Source organism: Hipposideros armiger, unplaced genomic scaffold (genome assembly GCF_001890085.2).
Source record: "Hipposideros armiger isolate ML-2016 unplaced genomic scaffold, ASM189008v1 scaffold_92, whole genome shotgun sequence".
Lineage (NCBI taxonomy): Eukaryota > Metazoa > Chordata > Mammalia > Chiroptera > Hipposideridae > Hipposideros > Hipposideros armiger.
Window position 1 is genome coordinate 1,616,642 of NW_017731442.1, and position 16,460 is coordinate 1,633,101.

General features: G+C 41.3%; 1 protein-coding gene across 1 annotated transcript in view; it reads left to right on the plus strand.

Moving 5' to 3' along the window:
* Nucleotides 1–16,460, plus strand: part of CHP1 (calcineurin like EF-hand protein 1) — a 40,464-nt gene extending 24,004 nt beyond the window's left edge. The window contains exons 5-7 of the mRNA XM_019645000.1: nt 9,880–9,941; nt 14,207–14,329; nt 14,466–16,460. Coding sequence (XP_019500545.1) covers nt 9,880–9,941; nt 14,207–14,329; nt 14,466–14,519 — 239 coding nt within the window. The 3' untranslated portion in view covers nt 14,520–16,460. The remainder of the gene's footprint in view (nt 1–9,879; nt 9,942–14,206; nt 14,330–14,465) is intronic.

Sequence of the window (16,460 nt, forward strand, 5' to 3'; positions counted from 1 at the left end):
CTGAACTCCGACACCTTGAGCTGAGCTGCCGCCCGGATGGCTCAATGGATAGGGCGTACGCTCTTAACAACAAGGCTGCTGATTCAACTCCTGCATAGGATGGTGGCTACGCCCACCCGCAACTAAGATTGGACACAGCACCTTGAGCTTAGAGGCCACGAGCTGCCAACTGGCAGCCAGATGGCGACTGGTGCCCTCCACAATGAATACTGAAGAACAACAACTTGGCTAGTCTCCTTCCCCAATTCCCCAACACTGTTCCCCTCCCCCAGTTCCCCAATACAATTTTTAAAAAACAACCAACATTACATTGGGAAAGCAATCAAGAAACTCATTCCTGTGCTGCTGTTGCATATTTCTTCCATGGCATTAGTTGATGTGAAATAGATTTTAGGAAGACATTTAATAAGGTCTTCCTCAATGTTCTGTTGTACACAATGGAGCAATAGGTTAGAATACCCAAAATGTATGAACTTGTTTGTGTCACACCAGAAAGAGGTTCCTAGTGCTGTGGGGCAGGGCTCTTGCAGCTTTTTTTTCATCAGTGACTTTTCGTTGAAGATGTAATTAGCAAATATACTGAGTTTCTGGTTGACTGTAAACTTGGAAGCGTAGTGAATACAGGAAATCACAGAATCAGAACCAGAAGGATTTTGATAAGCTGAAAAAAGTTGGACTAAATCTAACAAAATAAATGTTTATAAGGGATAAACTAGAGTGCTGCACTTGGGTCCAGCAACACATATGAACAAGATCTAAGGGTAAATGTAAAATGATGCCACCGGGGACTGCCTATTCTGCAGCACCCTCACCCCAAAATAATGTAATATTGGGCCATAAGAACAGAAATGTATCATTTAGAATGAGAGTAATGATAAGTCTTCTGTGTGCAAGAGAACACATCATGGGAACTGTATTTTGTTTTTTGTATGTCATTTTGGATCCCAGAGATAACTAGAGCACATTATAAGAATAACTAGAAGTTTGAAGGCACCAAAACCCATAAATCATTATCATAAGGAAGATTTTTTTTTTATCATGGTAAAACACTTGTAACATAAAACTTACCAGCTTAAACATTTTTAAGTTTACAATTTAGTAATATTAAGTACACTCACATTGTTGTGAAACTGGTGGCCAGAACTTTCAGCTAATCTGAAACTGTAGACCCATTTAACTCTCCTTTTCACCCACTAAGGAAGATTTTGAGAGAGCTGGGCATACAGTCAGAAGAAGGAAAGACTGTGGCTTAGTGATTTATCTTCAAATATATGAAAGTCTGTCATGTAGAAAAGAATTTATGAGGCCAGTCGAGTGGCTCAGTTGGTTAAGAGCGCAAGCTCTGAGCAACAGGGTCACCAGTTCGATTCCCATATGGGCCAGGACGGCGACTGGACTCCACAACTAAGATTGAAGGACAACAACTTGGCTGTTCCCCTTCCCCAATTCCCTAATAAAATCTTTTAAAAAAAAGAAGAAGAATTTATGCAGTGAGGATCATGGAGATATTTCAGTTCAGCAAAAGGAAGAATGTTTTTTAAAGAGATGCTCATGTATAAATAGGGCTGCCTTTAAAAAGGTAGTAGTACTTCCCTGTTCAAGAAAAAAAAAAAGGCATCTTGCAAAACACTGCTTCTTAACTCAGGGTCCACAGACAAAGAAATCTGTGAAGGTGAGAAGGAAAAATAGTATATATTTTTCTTCCAATGTCTACTGAAATTTGGTATTTCCTTCCTTTATGAATGTTGGCAACAGACCACAGGAATAATAGCAGCACCTGTAGCTCTGACACCAGTAGAAACAAGACATATTTATTTCATGTTACTGTTGTTGCAAGTATCTCAGTTTGTCATTTGTGTTTATCAGTGGTTCAAAATTATGATAGTTCTTTGACCCAACAGTATGGCAGTTCCTCAAAAAATTAAAAACAATTACCATATGATCCAGCAATTCCACATCTGGGTATATGCCCAAAGGAATTGAAAGCAGAGTCTCAAAGAGATATTTGTACACCCATGTTCATAGCAGCATTATTCACAATAGCTAAAATGAGAAAACAACCCAAGTGTCCATCAAAGGGTGAATGGATAAGCAAATATGGTGTATACATACAATGGAATATGATTCAGCCCTTAAAAGGAAATTTTGATATATGCTATAATATGGATGAACCTTGAGGACATTATTCCAGTTACAAAAAGACAAATACTGTATTATTCCACTTATATGGGGTACTTAAAATAGTCAAAACCGTAAAGACAAAGAAAGTATAATGGTAATTGCCTTTATAGCCAGGGATGAGTGGAGGGGGGAATGGAGAGTTATTGAGTTTCAATTCTATGAGATGAAAAGAGTTGTAGTTGTGATGGATGGTTGTGACAGTTACACAACAAAAAAAAATGTGTTTAATACCACTGAACTGTATATTTAAAAATGGTTGAGATGAGCCGCTGAGCTGCCAACAGGTGGCAGGATGACTAGCTAAAAATAAATAAATAAATAAAAATAAAAATGGTTGAGATGGTAAATTTTATGTTATATGTATTTTACCATTATAAAAAAAGAAAAGAAAAAGTAGTAGGTAAAATGAATTGAACCCCTTGTGGTTTTTCAAAATCTCTATATTATAAATAGATCTTTCAATCAGCAAGCAGTTAATAGTAAGAAAAGAAAAAATTACACTTTATTAGCTTTGTATTTCCATGGCTTGATTCAGATATTTTTATGCAACACATCTATGGAGTTCTTTCTTTGTAGTTCATTTCCTTTATAAATTGCTGTGGTCTCAGTGCATTAATTCACACTGACAAAGAAAATATTCCAATTAGCATTAGTGTACTTCAGTGGGTCTCAACCTTCCTAATGCCGCGACCCTTTAATACAGTTCCTCGTGTTGTGGTGACCTCCAACCATAAAATTATTTTCATTGCTACTCTATAACTGTAATTTTGCTACTGTTATGAATCGTAATGTAAATATCTGATACGCAGGATATATTTTCATTGTTACAAATTGAACATAATTAAAGCATAGTGATTAATCACAAAAACAATATGTAATTATATATTGTGAAATATTTATTTCTAATTACAAATAAATGAAATTTTGTCTTGAAGCATGGAGACAGATAGAGGAGCGGTGTTTCAGTTCCTAAGACCATCGAAGATATGTGTTTTCCGATGGTCTCAGGCGACCTCTGTGAAAGGGTTGTTCGACCCCCAAAGGGGTCGTGACCCACAGGTTGAGAACCGCTGGTGTACTTGGTAGTTACAGTATTTGGCATGTGAGTTAGGATCCCTTCAGCTGAATCATCTGGCTTCAACAATAAGGACGTGTATTATCTCACTTCACAGGTCAGGAGAGGCACACATCGGGGTTGATTGTGTTGTCAAGGACCCGGATTTTTTCAGTTGCTCTGCTTTGCCATCCTTAGGTCTGCTTCATCTGAAGGCATAGCTCCTCATGGCCATATGATGGTTTTCCATGACAGTTGGGCTATATGCTTCCCTGTCCACATCTTACAGGGGGCAGAGAAAGACAGAGAGACAGAATGCCCTCCAGAAGCTGTGGGTGAGATTCTGTTAGAAATAGGAAGAAGGTCTGAATACCACTTTACATGGCAAACTTTAGGATGAAATAGAATAACAACAAAGTGCTATGCAAGTTATGCATGGTTTTCACCATGACTTCAGTCTTGGCTTTCAGAGCAACTTTTATAGGAAGCTGAAAATGACTTAGAATTTTGTTGCAGTCTATATGTAGGGATCACTTTCATGTACTTAGACCAAAAGTGAAACCAAAGCTACATTGGATGTCTGCTTCTCTGTCTATATATCGGTTCTCTTTGAATTTCCTACAGAGCTATGGAAGCAGCAAGATGGCACCTCTTGTAGACTAAAAGCAATTGAACATCGTACACCTAGCAACACATTTGCCAGTGAGGCACATTTATCTTCCATATAGAGGATATGTTAACTTAAAAATGTAGGCTCTGGAACCAAATTTGTTTATGGTCCATTTTCTGCATAAAATAGTTTCTCCGGGAACTCGGAGAGCACACTTTGTCCTTTTTCTTTTTTATGCCACAGTGAACGTGTCAAGTTGTCAAGTGCAACCAACAAGGCTTAACTGTACCGATGTAGGCACAGGCCCAAGCACATGTAGTACTGCTACTGCTTTGTTTGTCTCCCAGGACTGGTTTCTTATTGCTCTCCTTCAGATCAGAGAGGTTTTAATGTCTTACATGAAAGATACAACCCAACTTACAATGCTGTAGGGCATGTAGGTCTATAACCTTCCCTTTCAATGTTCTAATTGTCCTCTTAAATGATTTAAATGTTTTATAACATATAATGAATGATATGGGAAATAAAGAGTCTGCATGAAGATATTTTATTGGGATGATAAGGAATATTCGTGCAGTTGCGGGTGGGTGCAGCCCACCATCCCACGTGGGAGTCGAACCAGCAACTGTGCTGCTAAGAGCACACGCTTTCACCAATTCTGTGGCAGTTCAGCTCGGGTGCAGCTCACTGGCCCATGTGGGAATCAAACTGGTGACCCTATTGCTCAGAGCTCTCACTCTTAACCAACTGAGCCACTCGGCCAGCCTCCTGAAAATGGTAAATTTTATGTATATTTTACTACAATTTTTTTTAAAAAAGCAAACAAGAAACAGTGATTAAAAGGTAAAGGTTTGACTGAGACCATTCATTTGGTCTTTCATCAAGCAAATGTATGATTTTGCACTTCTCAGCCAACTGAGGCAGAGAGAGGTAAGTAACTTGCTCACGTTCACATAGCTAGTAAGTGTCAGAGCTAGCATTCGGCCGAGCCAGTCTTAACTCCTGTCCTATATTGCTCTGCCATCAAGGTCAGGAGCTCGGAGGAGGGATCCAAGCTGGAGATGCACGTTTGAGAGTCTCAGCATTACATGGCATTTGAAGCCATGGAACTGGAGATATGAGAAGGCAGCTGTAAAGACAAGAGAGTCCAAGTCATAGGACCAAGAACAGGGAAAGGGAGAAGAGGAAAGGAAAGAGAGAGAACCTAACAAAATGTCTTAAGCATTGTGTGTTTTACCATTCATTATCTTGGGAAAAGTGTTTCTGCTGGTTCAGGCCCAGAACTGACTGACAGGAATCTAAGTCAGTTAAGAAATAACTATTATTAGGGCCGGCCGAGTGGCTCAGTTGGTTAAGAGCTCGCTCAGGAGTTTGAGCTCTGAGCAACAGCGGTTCGAGTCCAGCCCGAGCTGAGCAGCCGCTGAGCTGCCAACAGGTAGCAGGATGGCTCAGCTNGAGCAACAGCGGTTCGAGTCCAGCCCGAGCTGAGCAGCCGCTGAGCTGCCAACAGGTAGCAGGATGGCTCAGCTAAAAAAAAAAAAAAAAGAAATAACTATTATTGCTGCAGTTTTTTCCAATAGGTCCTATCGGGTGTTCTTTCTAGTTACCTCTGCTGGTATCCTCGTCTGCTCAGGTTGCTATAACAGGATACCGTAGACTGGGTGGCTTAAACAACAAACATTTCTCACAGTTCTATAGGCTAAGAGGTCTGAGATCAGGGTACTTGGTGAAGAATCCTCTACTGTCTCACAGAAGGCTATCTTGCTATATCCTCACATAGGGAGGGAGGTGGAGACAGAGGGAGAAAGATCTTCCTGTCTCCTCTTTTTGTAAGGGCACGAATCCCATCATGACAGCCCCACCCTCATGACCTCATCTAATCCTAATTACCCCCAAAGGCCCCACCTCCTGATAGCATTGCATTGTGGGTTAGGGTTCCAATGTGAATTTGAGGGGTGCGGGGGCACAAGCATTTAGTCCATGGCAGCTGGGTTTCAAGAATTAACAGTTCAGGGTTGGCCGAATGGCTCAGTTGGTTAAGAGCGCAAGCTCTGAGCAACAGGGTCGCTGGTTCGATTCCCACATGGTCCAGTGAGCTGTGCTCGAGCGGAGGTGCCTCTGTTGGCAGGATGGCGACTTGGACCTGGAGCTGAGCTAGCTGTGCCCTCCACAACTAAGATTGAAGGACAACAACTTGGCTGTTCCCCTCCCCCAATTCCCCAATAAAATCTTTTTTAAAAATTAGCAGTTCAATACAAATGGCCAACAGATATATGAAAAGATGTTTAACTTCACTAGCTATAAAGGAAATGTAAATCAAAGCACAATGACATACCACCTCACACCTAGTAGAATGATTATTATCAATAAGACAAGAAATAACAAGTGTTGGAGAGGATGGGGAGAAAAGGGAACGTTCTCACACTGCTGATGGGAATGTAAATTAGCATAGCCACTATGGAAAACAGTGTGGGGGTTCCTCAAAAAATGAAGAATAGACCATATGACCCAGCAATCCCCCTTCTGGGCATCTACCTGAAAAATTTGAAAACATTCATAAAGATACATATACCCATGTTCAGTACAGCATTATTCATGGTAGTCAAGACATGGAAACAGCGTAGGAAGTGTGATCAAACAATACAGTGAATGTTTAAAATTTTTATTACAGTAAAAGACACATTGCCATTAATCCCCCTCAAAACAGCCCCCCTTGCTTCGAACATATTTATCCCAATGTTCTTGCCACTTTCTGAAGCAGTTCTGGAAGTCCTGTTTCATGAATATCTTTAGTTGCGCTGTCATGGATGTCTTCAAGTCCTGAATCGATTCAAAACGTTTACCTTTCATAGTCACTTTGACTTTGGGGAAGCGCCAGAAGCCGCACGATGCCAGATCTGGTGAATAGGGTGGATGAGGACACACCGTACGTAAAGTTTTTATTTGACAGAAACGACCGTACCAGAAGTGATGTGACATGGAGGCTTTCCGTTGTGGTCACAAAATACAGTGAATGCTGCTGCCAAGTACCGTCCAACGGAAAGACAGGGATCTTCAATATGGATAGTGGCATGTCAAACATTATTAATAGTAATAGTATGTGACAAGTTTCAACTTGTTTAATATAGCCTGTCGGGTGTGAGCTACGGTTGAGAGGTGTGTTTTAAAGTGTGCCATAAATCATCTTCCATTATGACAGTTCTCCATGTCACATATACAACAATTTCTGTCCAATAAGAACATTACGGTGTGTCCTCATTCACCTTATTCACCGGATCTGGCACCATGCAAGCTCTTGCTCTCCCCCAAAGTCAAAATGATTCAGGATATTTGAAGCAGCGTAACTAAAGACACGAAAGAGGAATTCCAGAACTGCTTCAGAAAGTGGCAAGAATGATGGGATAAGTGTGTTTGAAGCGAGGGGGAGTATTTTGAGGGGAATTAATGGCAATGTGTCTTTTACTGTAATAATTTTTTTTTTAATTAAAATGTTCACTGTATTGTTTGATCACACCTTGTAAGTATCCTTCAATGGATGAATGGATAAAGAAGATGCGGTACATATATAAAATGGAATACTAAGCTGTAAGAAAGAACAAAATATTGCCATTTGCAACAACATGGATAAATTTGAGAGTATCATGCTAAGCGAAATAAATCAGAAAAGGACAAAAACCATACAATTTCACTCATGTGGTATATAAAACAGAAAGCAGCAAATGAACAGACCAAACAAATTCATAGACATAGGTAACAATATGGTGGTTACCAGAGGAGAAGGGATGTGGGGGAAGGATGAAGAGGGTCAAAGTGGTCAAATATATGGCAACAGAAAGAGAGTAGACTTCTGTTCTACAGTGCATATACAGATGATGTATTATATGATTGTACATTTGAAAGTTATGTCATTAACCAATGTCACCACAATAAATTTAATTTTTAAAAAAGAAGCAGTTCAGGCAGAAAGGGATACACATAAGTGTTTATTCCAGTTACCCAATTAAGAAATTTAGGAATAGATATTTACGGGTTATATAGCAAACAGGTTTCAATCCCGAAATCATGCTAAAGATAGTTTAGTAGATAACACATTTTATGATATTTTAGAAAGATGACAGCAGATGCAAAGAGAGAGAGTGGGGGTGGAGGTGGGGAATATATTAAACTCATATTCCTTTAGGAACACTTACGATCCTTGTCTTCTTTCCCTTAGACTCTAACCCTCCTAAGCATATAAATTCTCAAATTTGGTAAAGATTAGTTACTCAACTAATGTTGAGTTAGATTAGTTACTCAACTAATGTAGAGTAAAGTAAATGTAGAGTAAATGTAGAGTAATGTAAAGATTAGTTACTCAACTAATCAAATTAAACAGAATACATCAGAGAACGTCTCTCCCACTTATCCCCCCGTCCAGAATCCTAATATGTACCTTACAAAGAGTAAATTAGTTTTAAAAAAAATTTTTACTTCGACTTTTAGTGGATTCACTCCTTTGGTGGGGGTGATGTTTAAACTTTTAGAAATTCATCCATGTTCTCGTGCCTTTGTACCTAGTATTCGCTCTGCCTGGGATGCCACCCCTCATCAGACTTGTTCAAATGGTATTTGAACCAGAAAGGCATATCTGCCATACGCTTTGTCCCCTGAATTTCAGAGGTATAAGAGCACTTAGAATGTATTAAAGTGAGTGGTACATGTTGCTCTCCTCTATGAGATCATGAGTTCCTAAGGACAAGATCTAAATCTGTGTATCTTAATAACTCTAGAGCAGTGGGTTTTGGCCTTTTAGTATTCACAGCACTCTACTGAGAAACCAAAAATCTTCGTGGCATACTTGATTCAAACCCTCAAAACCACACTAAATTCAGCTATGATTATAAGGGCGTCATTTCCTCAGTGTGACTGTCGGGTCCAAGTGTTTCAAGCAGGGACGGTTTCGGCGGTGATGTACCCAAAGGGAAAAAAGCCTCAGAGTCTCTGACATGAGTGCAGCAACACTTGATTCAGCAAAGGCAGAACAGCAGCGGAACTCAGTTATAACAGCAGCAGCAGACCAGACAGAACCCAGAACCCGCAGCAGCCAGAACCCAAAACCCAGCAGCAGAGCAGCACAACACAGAACCTGCGCCCAGTTAAGCGCAACTGGGGTTTTTATAACTCAATGACAATAGTGTCATGGTGCCAGCACACATGCGCACTAAGAGTAACTTGCATAAACAAGTTGTTTTCCTTGTAGTCCCACCTGGGCCTGGGGGAGTCAGGGCTGCCGGACCCCAAAGCCTGAAAACATTTCCTGACCCTGGGAGGCCCTAATGCCTGGGCCCCCACAGACAGTTTCTCACAGTGCCTAAAAAATCACTCAGTGTTGTCACACTATTTATTCACTTGGTATCCCTTCAGCAACTTGGTACTGTGAATGATTTTTGCTATTCTGAATTCTCTCTCATATATCCTACTTTGTAGAAGACTTAAAGAGAGAAACATGACAAGGTCAGATCATCAAGTTTTTGGCATTTTTATTTGAAACTGAAGTTCTTTACCTTCAGGACTCCCAAGTGATAGAGAATTTTTTTTAATTTGGCTTGAATTTGCCACAGTGGCCATTTTCCTAGAGCAGTATTTTGTGTAGTCAGCTGTTCGGTACCTGTATGGTTCCTATTGTTGGCTCCCCCTGAGTGGTGTATAGCAGACTTGATGGGTTATGAGATGACCTAATAATGTACAGAGCCACTATGGGTTTTGGGTTTTTGTTTTTGTTTTAATTCTAAAATAAGAAAAAGGACATTTCAACTTTTTAAGTTTTCTGATTTGTTCAAGGAGGGCCCCATATTTCACTAAGATGCCATCAAGTACGAGACACATCTCAGTTTCTTAAATGTTACAAAGCCTTTAAAAGCTCCACAAGCAATGGCAATTGCTCTTGGGAAAACTACTAATTTGCTGTCAGTTTTCTGTCCTTTACATATTTAGTTCCTTGAGAAGGAGCAAAACACTACTGAATTTCTACTAACTTCTTGTTTTTCCCTACCAGTTGCTTTTCGACTATATGATTTGGATAAAGACGACAAGATCTCTCGCGATGAGCTGTTACAGGTATGTGGGAGAGTTTCCAGGCATGTGGATAACTTGTGTTTGGGCCCTGCCTGCGTATTCTTGTGACAGGAATTGTTCTTGCCATCAGTAAGCATTTATTTTTAATTTTTAAAAATTTATTATTATTTTATTGGGGAATTGGGGGAGGGGAACAGTGTTGGAAAATTGGGGAAGGGGACCAGCCAGCTAAGCTGTTGTTCTTTAGTCTTCATTGTGGAGGTCGCCAGTCACCATCTGGCTGCCCATCGGCAGCTCGTGGCCTCTAAGCTCAAGGTACTGTGTTCAATCTTTAGTTGTATAGCCACCATCCCATGCAGGAGTCGAACCAGCAGTCTTGTTGTTAAGAGTGCATGCTCTATCCACTGAGCCATCTGGGCAGCAGCTCAGCTCAAGGTGCCAAATTCAATCTTTAGTTACGGGTGGGCGTAGCCACAATCCCATGCAGGAGTCGAACCAGCAGCCTTGTTGTTAAGAGCGCACACTCTATCCACTGAACCGTCCGGGCCGTAGCTCAGCTCAAGATGCCAAGTTCAGTCTCAGTTGTGGGTGGGCATAGCCCACCATCGAACAGGCAATCTTGTTGTTACACCAGCTGAGCCATCGTGCCCCCTGTTGGCAGCTCAGCGACAGCTCAGCTCAGGCGCAGCCTCACTGGCCCATGTGGGAATCGAACCAGCAGCCCTGTTGCTCAGAGGTCATGCTCTTAAGCCAACTCTTAACCAGCTGAGCCACTTGGCTGGCCCAGTAAGCATTTATTCAACACCTGCTGTGTGCAGAGTCCTGTCCTAGATACAAGGCAGAGCAGATGACCTGAGGAAACTTGAAATGACTCTGAGTTCTCACTGACAGATGTCTCCACTATTTAAAAGCCAACTAAGTGTCATTTAGGTGCTGACTGTCAGAGTTAAAATATGCAAGATGATTTAGATTAAATAGTTGTTATTGTCCAATCAGTTTATCAGCAACCAAGTAATTCTGATGACACTTAGGTAATGGCAGCTGTTTCGTCTATCCTTGGGCTTGACATAAGAGTCAGGGAACTGCTGCTGGGCTGGTGTACACTGAACTGACTGCTCATTGTTCTTCGTTGTTCCCTGAGGACAGTTCCTTGTCTTATACTAGCAGTGACTAGCATTTCATCCTGTTAGCATTGCTCATTTATTCTTCCCTTCCCCCTCCCCTAAATACGTTTAGTAGGGGAGAAAATTCTCCTTTTTCCTCTTCTTTTAAAATATTTATAAACCTGGAGGACGCTAGGTGGCTAACACATTCAGGAATTTCCATGGGGAAATTTCTCTATTTCAATATACACCAATAAAGTAGTTTCCTTTCGCCCTGAAGTAAATCAGAACTCATTCAGTGTCTTGAGAAATCGTCTAAGTTGAAGTTTACTCAGGCCAGAATAAGAACCAACCCAAGCTATTCATGTCCACATTTCTGTGTCTGAGCAAATACTGAAATGGTCTGCAGGTCAGTGTTTGTATCCTTTGCTTTAGAGTTGGGGATATCTTTCTTCAGTAAGAAGAATTTATTTAAAATTGCTATATATGGGCTTCTGAGATCTGAAGAGAGAAAGTGGAGGCAGTCTCTCTGTAGTTGCATGTTTTCATCCTCTGGCCCAGATCTGGCTGCCAGAACAGTGTTTGTTTTTTTTGTTTTTTTGGTTTTAATTGGAGTGTTGACTTATTTTCTATTAGGATAACAAAAGCCTGAGGCAGAGAGTGGGGAGGAGATCATGTGGCCAGAGTGCCCATCAATATCATTAAAGTATCCCTCAGGCCTGAAATGGCTTTAGGATAAATGTGCTCATGAACTATTGTGGTGTCAGAGAACTAGTTTTATACTAGGAAGAAGAAACGAACATTTTACCAAAGTGGGAAGAGAGCAAAGTTTACCTTTCTAGATGCTTTCATTTCTAAAACTTCCAGTTCTGAACTATTCAGTGGATGTTAAAACATTTGTGGCAAATTTATCCTAATGAAAGACTGAGTGAGTAAGCCATGTTTTCTTAGTATGATTTTTGTAAAAGTCCTGGCAGAACTTTTGTGGGGATGGATATATTCATTATCTCAATTATGGTGATGGTTTTACAGGCGTGTACATATGTCAAAACTTATCAGATTGTAAATTTTAAATATGTACAGTTTATTGTATATCAATTATACTTCAATAAAGATAGTTACTATACTCATTTTATGAGGCTAGCACAACTCTGATATGAAAACCAAACCATATAAAGACGATACAAGAAAAAGTCTTATAAAAACAGATAGAAGAGAACTTTCTTAAACTGATAAAGGGTGTAAACAAAACACCTCACCAGACACTAAAAAGTAGTCATAATAAAAGCCCCATTTGCTTATAAAACTTCTTATTGGAACCATAAGTGACACCATCGAGAGGTGGAGCGTGCATTGGCTGGGCAAAGAGGCCCAGGCAGACAGCTCAGGGTCCTGGTTGCTGGGACAGCCAAGTCACTTCTGGACCCTCATGTCCTTATTAACGGACTGGATGAGCGATTTTTAAGACACCCCCCCTCCCCCCCCCCATCCACACACAGCACACATGCACAATTCAATTCCATAATTCTAAAAATAAAACACTTCAGAGAATAATTGGACTGAGATCTGAAGAAGCTGCTGTTTGAGAATGAATTTATCTAGTTGGCCACACACAATCAGGGAAGATGGCAAATGGCTTGGCCATTTTTTTTATATTTTATTGGGGAATTGGGGGAGGGGAACAGACAAGTTGCTGTTGTTTTGTTCTTCAGTCTAGTTGTGGAGGATGTTGCTTCACTGGCCCAAGCTGGTACCATCACTGCGCTCTTCCCGGGTGAGACAGATCAATCGCCGGCCTCTGGACGGCTGCTCATGGCGGCTGCTGGCTGCCCACGCTTGCTGCCAGCTACACATGGTAGCCCATGGCAGCCCACTGCAGCAGGGGACTGCAGCCTACGCCGTCGGCGACCCACAGCAGCCCAGCTCCAGGTCGAGCTGTTGTTCAGCATCTTAGCTGTAGAGGGCAGTGTCACTGGCCCTCATATGTGGGATCCGAACCGGGACCCTCTGGCATCCCAAGCCAGCTCTTAACCATCGCGCCACTCAGCCGGCCCGCCAGTTTTTATTTTTGTTCATGTTGCTTCTTTTTATTAATCCTTCAATTAGTGTGCATTTGTGCCCAAATTTACAACTTCCAATTTTCAAGAATTGATTTGTGAAAAAAATGACATGTTGATACAGATCATTATTTCAGCCCTTTTTCTTTTCAGAAAAATTCTGTAATTACTTTTAAAAAATTATTTCATAAGATTGGAGAGAGATATAAAGGAGTGGGGGAAAAGAACAGCTGGGCTAAGAGGCCTTCTTTCCTGGAAAAGCTCAGCTTTTACCTACTGAAGACAGAGGTGGCTGACTCCAGCAGTGTGAGGCATCACAAATGCCCCCGTCTGCATTTCATATTGCCTAAGAGTCATATCATTAGAATTGTTTCTTTTGTTGAAGGTAGCAGTTTTTAGAGTATATTCACACCCTAAAGAGATGTTAGCAGAATTGGGTTGGTAGGGAGAGTGTTAATTGGTTATGTTTGAGAAAAATTTGGTGAAACAGTGTTATTAAATGCTCTTTACTGCAGTTCTCACAGCCCTTGCCCTTTAAATGTGCTTGTTATTTTTCTAAAAAGCGGGATTTACTATTTAACCCTTCAAGGATCTATATGTTTCTTGGCCATACTTTAAAGATAGTGGGCCAATGCACCGCCCAGAGGACTGCATTTGCGTGGGATTCCAGAAAGCCTTACCAAACTGACTAAAACCAATAAGGAACTCATTTGCCTCATGCAACAAGAAATCTCAGGGTAGATTGTCCAGATTTGTATGGCACCTAAATGATGTCCAAGAACAAAGCTGCTTCTATATTCTTGTTCTAGCATCCACAGCACATATGACTTGGACCTCACAGTCCCAGGATCGCTGCTGTACCACCAGTCATCATATCTACATTCCACGCAGGAAGAATGGGGAAGAATAAAATGCAAAGGACTCTCCCTCAGTGGGGCTTTGCTTTCCTGTTCAATGACCTTGCCAGAGAGTTCTGCTCATGTCATGTCTAGAGTGGCCTAGATGAGAAAATAAGGGTTTTGACTTTCTGGCTGTTAATTGTGAGGACATCAAAGGAAAAGAGGGTTGGAGTGGCTTTATCTTTAATCTTAGTAAAAGAGTCCCCCTGACCCCAAGTCTCCTGTAATTCCTGCTCTTGTTCTTGCAGGTGCTACGCATGATGGTCGGAGTGAATATCTCAGATGAGCAGCTGGGCAGCATCGCAGACAGGACCATCCAGGAGGCTGATCAAGATGGGGACAGCGCCATATCTTTCACAGAATTTGTGAAGGTCAGTCAGTCACCTCTTAGTTTGAAAAGTTAAATTCTCCTGCTCAGGAGGGAGGGAGAAAAACCATTCAGATAAGAGCTTGGGACAGTATCTCCTATTGTGACCTTCATAACTGTAATTGGGTTTTTTCCCCCAGGTTTTGGAGAAAGTGGACGTAGAACAGAAAATGAGCATCCGATTTCTTCACTAAAGGACTGGGACCAAATTGTTCCTTGCTTTCTATTAATAGTATTTAAGAACTGGAACCTGAGAGTCCTCCTGTCCACCAGCCCCACTTTCACCCCATCTTCCCCTTCTCCCAGAGTACTATGGCTGTTGCATGATACCCAGTTATTTTCTGTCAACCTGAACCTGCCTTTGGTGTATAAACAGGGCATTACAGAATGGTACACCCAGTCTATATCTGTTCAGTATCATTCACCAGTTATCTCCATTTCTATATATCCCCCCCTCTCCCCGGTTCTCCTCCTGAATACCACATGTCCATCTAGTCTGAGAACGTGAGAGAGCGAATCATGCCAAGAAACAGCCAGCAAAGCTCTTTCCCTGGATGTAGACCGTAGGCAGGCTGCCTTCCCTCCAGCTGAGCTTCAGCATGCTTCTCCATCCTTTTTTATATGTCCTTTGCTTCCTACTTCTTCTTCACCCAACACACTATTCACTTAGTCTTCGTCTCTGTGTTTTTTATTAAGCTTCAATCCTCTCTGTTCTACTTGGCACCCCAAGCTATGCCTGTTCAGTGTATTTCCGACTTGGCAGGATAGTTCGGTGGTCTGGCAGGTTGTAAATTACCTTTACTCTTAAATAGGTCTCTGGGACGTTGCCTCTCCAGGAGCTTTTCAGTAACCAACACTTCTCTCATAAAAATGTGACCATCTCTTGGTCCCTTGCACTCTGCTCTGTCATCAAAGGGCTGTGGATCGGAGATGTCCTTGAAAGGTGGTGGCCTTGGTGAGAGGTGTAGAGCCAAGTCTTTTAGGTAGTTGGCCCAGGTCGCTCTACCTCTGGCCTCTGATTCTCAACATACATACCGATGTGGCTATTCACAATTGTTAGGACAGTGTTGACTTTTCAGAAAATAGCCATATACCAGCAAGGTGGCTTAGTTTAGGGACACCATTGCCACCAGAATGGTTGCTCTGACAATATGTTTGGGGACTTTCTCATGGCTTTTTGAACAAGGTGGCTGGGCACCCTAAAAGCCTCAGGTATTCCCACCTCTGCAGCATGGTTTATGCCTCAGTGTTCTGTGCCCTAAAATGTTTTTCATTTCACATTTCCAAGTAGAAAGATTAGTGTTACAGAAGTGCCTAACCATTCCCAGTCCAAGAGATTTAAAGATTGTTCCCAGTGTCTTGAAGTTTTACACAAAATTCTCTATGAATTTTACACTTGGCAAATGTTAATGCTGGAAGCCATAGTCAGCTCCTAATACAGGTCCAAAGTATTGAATGTATTGTATCATTAGCTGCCTGGTTACATTGACTTCCTAGCTCCTCTTGTAGACCACTGCTAATCCTTTAGAAACAAGGGGTCTGGCACTGGTGGCATGACCTGAGGTGGCATTACAGGCCTTTGCATGAGCCAGAGCAACTTCTCTGCCTAAGTCAGCTTAGTATAGACCTCATTGAATCAGGCTTTTGTCATCCTAACATCTGTCATTATGAGTCTGTTCATCCTTATATCTGCCCCTGGCTGATTTTCTCTGACTCATTGTTTGCTGGCTTGTTTCCTTGCTTTGGAAGGCTATCCAAGATGTATACATAATACATTAAGAAGGGAATTGTTAAAAAAAAAAAAATACTACAAAAGGAAAAGTGAGGAACAGAGGAGTGGCCAGGCTGAATGATTCTTGTGTAAACGACTGAGGAATTCTTGATGAAATATCAGTCTGACTTTGTGATCAAATGATATAATATAGGAATTGTATAAAAGGGAAGAGTTGCCTGACACTGATCTGTTAGAAAGGTACTTCAAAGGTTCCTTGATTTGCATATTTAAAGTTCCTAAGATGTGGCTTTTTCCTCCTTTTGGCTGTACAGCAAACTGTTTTAATCCACAGTGGTGCCTTATTGTTCCATTAAAACTGTATTCTCCGATCCATCAATAAATACTTGTGGTTAAAACAATA